Consider the following 9143-nt stretch of genomic DNA (forward strand, 5'->3'; position numbering starts at 1 on the left):
ACCTGCTATCACGTTGGTATAGCTCGAAGCGTTCAAACCTGGGCCGGTATTTTGTAGCCATGCCTTTTCCGATTCTATGCTTTTTCAGGCTTTTCGCGCTTGGCCAGTGGTCAGAGCGACGGTCTGCCCACATTATCAATGGCATCAGGCGGCCGTGTGTGGTGGATGATAAAAATAGCATAGAATAAGGCATAAGGCATCTACAAAATATCGGCCCTGTTCTTCATAGACAAAGAGCATGCTACGCTGTCCTCTTTGTCTATGCTCATAAGAGCAGCTATTTGGACGAGTGCAGGTACATGATGGAAACAAACAGCACAACTTTTACGTAGACCGTGGAAAAGAAGAACACAAGCGCTGCAATCATTACTAAAGCTTTATTTAAAATGTAGCGATATATATATATATATATATATATATATATATACATGGAAGAACTATCACAGTGAAAGAGTAAAAATAATAAGAACTCATGCGCAACAACAGAAAATCTTCCTTTTGTACATCCCACACCGCTCCGCGCGCACACACAATCAAGGTGTTTGCCACTTGTGCGGTATTTGTTTTTATTTTAGCGTTTGATGGGCGGCCGTTGCATCTCTCTTGCACTTTCCGACCGAGTTAAGCTTCCCCGATCGAGCACGTTACTATCTTTATGACTCGCGACGGGGTTAGTCTTCCTAAAGTCCTGCATACACCTACATGCAGGCTGTGCAGGTCAAGGTGATTCGATTGGTTATTCTTTCTTCTATTTTCATTTCCCTTTAATCTGACATTTATACATCTTTATTATTGAGCCATGTAGCACCGTCCACACGATAAGGGCAGCTTATATACAATGTCTGTTTTATATTCTTCTGACTGTGACTTTGCTTGACATTGCAAGCTCCCTCGCCCTTTGCCCTTTGCTTTTTCTTTTATATATTAATGATCTTCCGGATTCTCTTAACTCCACCAACTGCGTTCATTGCATTTTATACGCAGATGACACAACCATAGCTTCATCTGACAAATCTGTTACTACTCTTACTTCTAAGTTAAATATTGCATTAAGTAACATTATAAAATGGTGTAGCAACAATTACTTAGTTCTTAATCCTTTAAAAACTAAATTTATGTTATTCAAAAGTGCTCAAAGGGCCTTAACTTCTATTCCTGAAGTAAAGCTTGGAAGTCATTCAATTCCCGTTAGCACCGATGTCACTTTTCTTGGCATACATCTGGACCCTAACCTTACATTTCGCTCTCACTTCCAACATCTCAAGCACAAGACTGCGTTTGGCATACGTGCATTAATTAAAGCTCGCCCTTTTTTTCTCGTGAGGCTCTGCTAGCGTTGTATTATGCGTTCATTCATAGTCACATTAATTACGGCATTGTTTCATGGGGCAACACGTACGCTTGTCACTTATCATCAATTCAACATATCCAAAATCAGTCAATACGCATTATCACTTCTAGCTCCATGCAATCCAATGCCTCTTTGTTACTTCGCGCGTATAATATCTTGTCTATTAATAATTTGTTCCAGTTTAACATACTCGTCTTACTCCACAAGTTGCTTCATAATAACCTTATGTATCAGTTCATTGCAACTGACCTTTTGCAGAATAGAAATATGACCAGATTTGCGGCTAACAACAATTTCTTGTTACCCATGGTTCATACCAATTACGGCAAAAAAACATCTTCCTTCGCTGCAATTTCTCTTTGGAATGAATTACCATCAACCATAAAATCCTGTACTTCTCTTGCAATTTTTAAAAATCACCTTAAGCATCATTTACTGCGATAACTTAACTACGATCTAGCGGTGTACCTCTGACATTTATCTCACATGTCATTTGTTGTATTTCATCCATGCTTTTTTCCGACTTTCTTTTATAACGTGCTTTTTCGTGTTTGTTTGTAAATGACATGTATAATGATGTATTTGATCTGTAGATGTTGTTTATAATACGCTAATTTGCTGACTATTGATATCACCATCAATGTTGTTATTATTAACCGAGGGTCCCACTACAGTTCTTTCACTTTGGGACCCTCGTCTGTATATTTCTCATGTAATTACTTCTTTTTGGAACGAATAAATCTGAATCTGAATCTGAATCTGAAGAGCACCCTCAACCTTGCCTCAAACACAGGGGGCAGAAGGTAGATAACTTACGGGGTGCAGAGCACACAATACCGACGTCATACCTGGCGCCGACAATCTGTAAACCGTGCGACATACGATGCAAGTACGATACGGCCGCTAACCGCTGCCCCTTCCGGCTTTGTGTACTTGAACCTTTACCCCGTTCCTTAATCTGTTTTAGGACTTTCTCAGACAGTCTCATCACAACGTGCTCTGGGTGTCTGCTGACCTCAGACTTCCTACTTCAGAAAGCAGAGTACCGAGCACATTGTGACAACACAACCTCTCGATAGCAGAACGCGAGCAGATTCGGCCTTTCCCTGTTTATCGCCTTCGAGTGCGCCATCAACAGCATTCATCAACTACATTAACAAAAAAGGGATACAGTAGCTTTATAAGTGGAAAATGCCTTTATTGTATGTGCACGTGGAACGGTGTGGCATGCACAAAAGGAAGACTGCGTGTTTTTGCGCATAAGTTTTCTTTTTTTATTCTCGCACTGTGATAATTATTCCATACATATGTGTCGCTAAGTTCTCAATAAAAATTCAGTTGTGAGTTCAGCACTTGTATGTCTTCCTTGTGCATGGTCTGCGTAAGAGCTGTGCTTTTATTTCCCTCACGTATTTGTCTACGCTAGCCTCTTTCTTTTGTTGTTTGCTTTTATGTCTTCGCGTCAACGCAAAAAACAACACCAATCGCTAAGTGTATACCCGTGGTTCACAGTCCATTAAGGGTGACGCCGCGAAACGCGCAAGATCTTACAGCGAAGCTGTAGAGGGCTGAATCCCCCAGGACCGTGTCCGCGTGTAGACACAAAGGTGTCATCATCAGGATTGGCCTCCAGCGTCGTCTTCTTCCACAATTGCCTCGTTGGCGCCTCACCGCGCGAACACGCTAGTGCCACTGCTCCCGCCTTCGCCGTCGGCATCAATAAATTATGTAATTAATTAACTAATTGATTAATTAAGTAAGAAACAAAATGACGCAACCAAATTTACAGCGAGGCTGTTAAGGGCTAGTTGCCCCAGGATCATGTCCATGTGTAGACACAAAACTCCCGATACGTGGGCCGATCCCGAGGGTTGTGCAATGCCGGGCCGACCCGCGGCGCAGGTTGCCGTAAGGGGCCCGCATACACAGCTTCGCTGGTCATCCTTCCTCGCAGAGCTGAAGGGTCAGCTACTATCATTACGACGCGGCTGTCAGCGGAGCAAACTTACGCGTACGTTCTGTGCAGGGCATGCTTCCGCTTGTATTTGCATACAAGTTGTATTGGCATGCCTTTAACATATTGCGCCACATTAGCAGCACCGGACGGCAACGAGATGGTCTGTTTACTTAATGCTATCTGCTTGTTGCCCCTATGGCAGCCCCTTTATTTCAGATCAATACTAGTTCTGTAGAAAAAGTTGCATCTTAATCCATGGCGGTCCATGAAGCAACACCAATTGGCTCAGTTTTCTATCCTCTTTAGTGTGATTACATCCTAATATCACCACGTAACTACGCACTCTTAGGACGAACAGACATGTCAGTTTAATTTTAAAGGAAATTATCGCGAGAGACGGACAATATCATTCAAATGTATACCGACAGGCAGCGTACTACTACTAATAATAATATAGTAACAATAATAGTAAACGCCGCAGCAGATAGCGTATCCGTGTATTGTATCAGGATAGAAAATAATGGAGAGGAAACGCACTAGGCCTTCCATGACGACAAGGCATCATGCAGCGCACGCTCTAGTGCATGGTGTTTTCTGCTTTCTGAATACAAATCATCGTTAAGGAAAGACTACAGGAATTTACGATGCCGTTGTCTCATTTTCTTTCAGACCTTGAACAATGATCATCTGTGCAAAAGGAGAAGGTGCCGTTCGCTAGCACTGATTTCACAGCGACCATTGCGAAAACCACTGCGGCACAGGAAAGAAAAGCGGAGCAAGGGAGGAAGAATGGAGTTATATCAGCGGTCTGGGTGTCTCCCTTTTTTCTTATTAAAATAATGTCAAACAGGACGTGGTGACTTCCGCTTTTAACAAGACCCCAACTTCATTCGTTCCCGGTGAAAGGAAAACCGAAGAAGCTGCAGAATTGAAATGTGGCGCTTCGGAAAGCGAGGACTGCGCTTGCCGGTTTGCCGGACGCTATGCTTTCCAAGTGGAGAAAAGTCGTGGTTCCGCCTTCCTGGCACGTGCTTATCACATGCATGTACTCTACTTTAGTGACGTCATATTGGACCATCCATTCGTCATAAAGCTGGGTCTCTTAACGCGGAAAGCCGAGGACATAAAATCACACCCGATGTTCCCGTCCGTCAGCGCGCGATGCAGAAGCATCATTACAGCTATGCTCAGTTGCGATGTCTGTTTCTTACGCCAAGCACATTATTTCGACAATATCTCTTGCATACCTCGTGATATTAGATTGTTGCTACTCTTTCCTCGCCCGTCTTGTTTAATTACAACATATCCTCCACCGCCAAGGTGTTACAGCAAGAGAGTGGGTACAAAAATAAAAACAATGCGAATAAGCAAACACTTGAAGTGATGATGACTATAAAACGAGGCATTCACAATTTTATAATATGCTATACAAGCCATAAGAACAACACAGCGCAAGAATTACTCTATTAGTTACGAATTATTGATCAGCTGAGCGAATTTCATGCAATTTGTACGACAGCTAATTTCTCTAATTTTACAGCTGTGATCCCTCCTGCTTGAGAGTCAGTGGGGCTTGATATATCCGAACTTGTTCATACGAGTTGAGTTATCAAAGATTGCACGAATTAGCTTCAGCCGGTTTTCCTACCGCCTTCTGTCAAAAAGTTTTATTCCAATGCTACCCTTCGTGTGTGTGACACTATCTCCCCGGGAATATTGATTTTGTCGTGAAGCATATTGTCGCTATTTGGATAAGCATAGTGAAGCATAGCTCACGCAAGAAAATAACGAGGATTGACAAGCTTGAGGATCACACTGTTCTTTGCTATTGTGGTTTGGCTTACTGCCACTGTGTCTGTTCTATAAAAGGAGTACTAATTGCAAACGGGCCCTCTATATTTTAATATAAACCTCACCGCACAGTTAGGTACGCCTTCAATTTTTTCAATAAGCCATTATTGATGACGGTCCCATATGTTGGACGTCTGTTCTCAGTGCAGTCTTATAGTGATCAGCACTCTGCCATTTGCACTATTTGAGGAGTGCCACAAAGATTCCAAATAACGAGGCTAAGCTTGTTGGCAGCTTTTTTGACGGCGTTTTTAATATGCTGATTCGATGAAATATCTTCTGAAAGAAGCACGCATAGATATTTGACTTTTCAGAGTACTCTATTACCGACTGTGTACCTTGTGTTCGGTATGTGCTTCCCTTTGCTAAATGCTACGCGGTAGCTTTTATCTGCATTTGACCTAGTTCCCGTGTGTTACACCATAAAGTGACATAATCAAGATCTTGTTGAAGTGATTGTATGTCACTGTCTGTACTATAACTGCCCTGAATATTACGCAGTCATCCGCGTATAATCTCAGTGCAAGAAATATTAGCCGCGATGTCATTTATCAAAATTAAAAATAATAATGGCCCCAATACCAATCCTTGTGGCACACTCGAAGTCATTTCCACAAATGCAAATTGTTGTAATGCACAAGTTAATCGGTCTATAATTGGTTACTGTACACTCTTAAAAAGGTTTACACCTTTGGGTCGTATCTTGTCCCACAACTGTAATCGTCATCTGGCTTGCCCACATTTCCTTTCTTTAACACTGCGAGCCCGGTACTTCCAAGTCACGAACGGCTTGTGCGTTATCAGCGTGACACAGCATTCTTGACAGGAAAGTAGCGAGCGCTGAGTTTTCAAGAAAGGAAACGCAAGCAAGGCAGATGATTTTGCTGTGGGACGAAATAAGCCCCCAAGCGTGTAAACTTTTTTAGGAGTGCAGACTTCGGGCCATCTTTGTGAATGAGTACAACGAAAGTCGTCTTCCATTCTTCGGGAACAATCGCAGTTTCAGGCGATTTGCAATATATTGTCACCTAGTAGTGACGGTGAAGAATACAGCAAAACTGGGAATGGCCAAGGTAGTGTTTTATTGGGCGAACCTGCGCCCTCAAAACAGGCTACACTCAAAGAATGACGATAGCGGCAAACAAAGTTGGCGATCGTCGGAAATCTGATCTGCTGGTCAAACGCGTCGGCTTTTATACGTGTTTCCCGCCGTGCTTGCTCAGTGGCTATGGTGTTAGGCTGCTGAGCACGAGGTCGCGGGATCGAATCCCGGCCACGGCGGCCGCATTTAATAATAATATTTGGGGTTTTACGTGCCAAAACCACTTTCTGATTATGAGGCACGCCGTAGTGGAGAACTCCGGAAATTTTGACCACCCGGGGTTCTTTAACGTGCACCTAAATCTAAGCACACGGGTGTTTTCGCATTTCGCCCCCATCGAAATGCGGCCGCCGTGGCCGGGATTCGATCCCGCGACCTCGTGCTCAGCAGCCCAACACCATAGCCACTGAGCAACCACGGCGGGTACGGCCGCATTTCGATGGGGGTGAAATGCGAAAACACCCGCGTGCTTAGATTTAGGTGCACGTTAAAGAACCTCAGGTGGTCAAAATTTCCGGAGTCCTCCACTACGGCGTGCCTCATAATCAGAAAGTGGTTTTGGCACGCGTAAAACCCCAAATATTATTATTATTATTTTATACGTGTTTCATCAAAGTTTCCAGAGTACTCGCTGGTGCCCCCGTGTCTTCTGGAAAGCACTACACAACTCGCGTCGCGCATACATTCAGAGCTCACAAGACTCGATGACAACAGACAACCATCGACAACATTCCAGTAGGGTACAATCATGCAGGCGCATCTTGCACTGAGCGATAACTTTAAGGTGTGTGATATGGGCGAAATGCAGTCCCCAAGAGCAGGATAAATTACACGTGTCAATATTATGCACAGGTATTGAAACACAATATCAGAGCAGACTTTTCGTGCTTTCGAGGACATCTGATCTGGACCACCTGGTTTGAAATCATCTAATGAACGTAAACATGTTCTGATACTCTCAATTGTGATTGTTACAGGAGGCATTAAACCTTGCACATTGTCTTTAGGAGTAGATAATCGACACTAGCACTTTAGTTTTACGCAAACTGATTTAGAATAGTCGCTTAAACAGCTAGCTTTTTCAGTATTATCTATTAGTTCTACTCCTTCATGTAAGATGCTGAGGGTATCGGTTGTTTTCCTTACGCGTTCTTTCAAGAAATCCCCAGAATGATTTTGCATTGTTTGTTATAGCCTTTGCTATTCCAGAGAAGTAATCCTCCTTCACCATTGCTGCAGCACTTTTATAGTGCTAATGCAGTTCCTCCAGACGGGGCTGAACAACAGTAGGATTTCTTTAATATTTCTGGTACAAGCCAGAACGTTTCCTTGTAAGCTTTTTCGCATCACTGTTTATACAAATCTTACCAGCTTTGGGCTTCACTTGCGCATACATTGATGGAATGCATTTCTCAGTGAGTGCAGATAGCAGATTCCTAAAAATGGTCGAGATGGTATCAACGCCTTCGTCTTGGGAATTAACAAAATTGAAAGGACGATTAAGGTACTTCGTCGTTTTCACGTGTACATAGCCATCATCATCTATGATCTGTTTCTTCGCGCTTGAACTGGCGCTTCTCCTCTTTGGAATAAAAAGCGCTTGGCCGCTTGCTCGCTCTCGGCTTCATAAGTGGTGGAGGCACGTCAAGACCCGGACGTCCTCTCGCGTTCCCGTCCTCCCTGGAGCTACGTTCCGGTCACCACTTGCGCCTGCCTTAAACTACAACGATGGACATTTCCAGCCACTGCTTTTCCGGCGCCTCTTACCCTATACCACAGACGACTCCCCTGCGGTGCCCTCTTGATCTGTGGCGAGCCCTCAACGTGATCTTTGCGGGACTCCACGATGATGATGTTGACGAATGGCTCGACAACTGCAACCGCGTGAGTTCGTGCAATCGGTGGACGGACACCCAGAAATTGAAACGCGTCGCATTTTATTGGACCGGTGTTGCAATGACGTGGTATTTCAACCACGAATCCGACATCGCGGTTTGGTTAACGTTTACCACCTAGCTGTGGCAAATCTTTGCTTCCTCGTCTGGCCGTGCAGAAGTCGCCAAACAAAAGCTAGACACGCGTCTCCAACTTCCGCACGAGTCTTAGACCTCATACATAGGGATGTCTTGGCTCTATGCCGTCGTGCGAACCCTAGCATGAGGGAAGCCGAACGCGTTCGACACATATTGAAAGGCATTGGATCTGTCGTGTTCAACTCCTCAATCCTGAAAAGTCCAGCTACCGTCAACGACATAACTACAACTTGTGAGCGCCTAGACGAGCTGCAGTCTCATGTTCTTCAAAAAGACAGCAGCGATTCTCAGGTTCCCCATTCTTCTGATCTGCGTGCTGTCATCCGCACCATCATCCGCGAAGACCTTCGAGCGCAAGATCTGCGCCGTTCTCCGGCTGCCTGCATCGCAACCCCAACCTTCGACTTGAGCGAGGTCGCCAAACAAGAGTTGTCAGCGATGACTACACCCACGACGCCTCTTACCCCAGTAGCGCGCCCAACACCCATGCACGCGGATGTTGCTTCTCTACCAGCCCCTATGTGACCTCTGTGCCTAGTGAAGTTACCTATGGCCATCTGGCTTCGATGGACACCAGGGCGCTTGCTGCGCCATCCTACTCTCAGTGGCGTACACCTCCTGCGGTTTGTTTTACTGCGGTATACGCGGCCATGTATCTCGCTTCTGCGGCCGTCGCCAGCAGGATGAAAGACGAGGCTATGCTGAGTACGAGAGAGACCCTACTCGCCGACCTGACAGCTGCTATGCTCGGCCGTACTCCTTTCCTCAGCACCGTTCTCCGTCTCCTCCAGCCGCCCGCAATCTACCTGATAGTTCCCGTTCGGCCGGATGTCTTTTTGCTACCGGCGC

The 9143-nt window shown here is 44.9% G+C and overlaps 1 protein-coding gene across 3 annotated transcripts in view; it reads left to right on the forward strand.

The window, feature by feature from the left end:
* LOC142578614 (sushi, von Willebrand factor type A, EGF and pentraxin domain-containing protein 1-like) overlaps window positions 1-4160 on the forward strand; it is a 266473-nt gene extending 262313 nt beyond the window's left edge. For all 3 annotated transcript variants that reach the window (XM_075688028.1, XM_075688029.1, XM_075688030.1), the window contains one exon: window positions 3978-4160. In XM_075688028.1, coding sequence (XP_075544143.1) covers window positions 3978-3991 — 14 coding nt within the window. In that variant the 3' untranslated portion in view covers window positions 3992-4160. The remainder of the gene's footprint in view (window positions 1-3977) is intronic.
* The last annotated feature ends 4983 nt before the right edge of the window (window positions 4161-9143 follow it).

The sequence above is a fragment of the Dermacentor variabilis genome, chromosome 4 (assembly GCF_050947875.1).
Source record: "Dermacentor variabilis isolate Ectoservices chromosome 4, ASM5094787v1, whole genome shotgun sequence".
In the NCBI taxonomy this organism is placed as follows: domain Eukaryota; kingdom Metazoa; phylum Arthropoda; class Arachnida; order Ixodida; family Ixodidae; genus Dermacentor; species Dermacentor variabilis.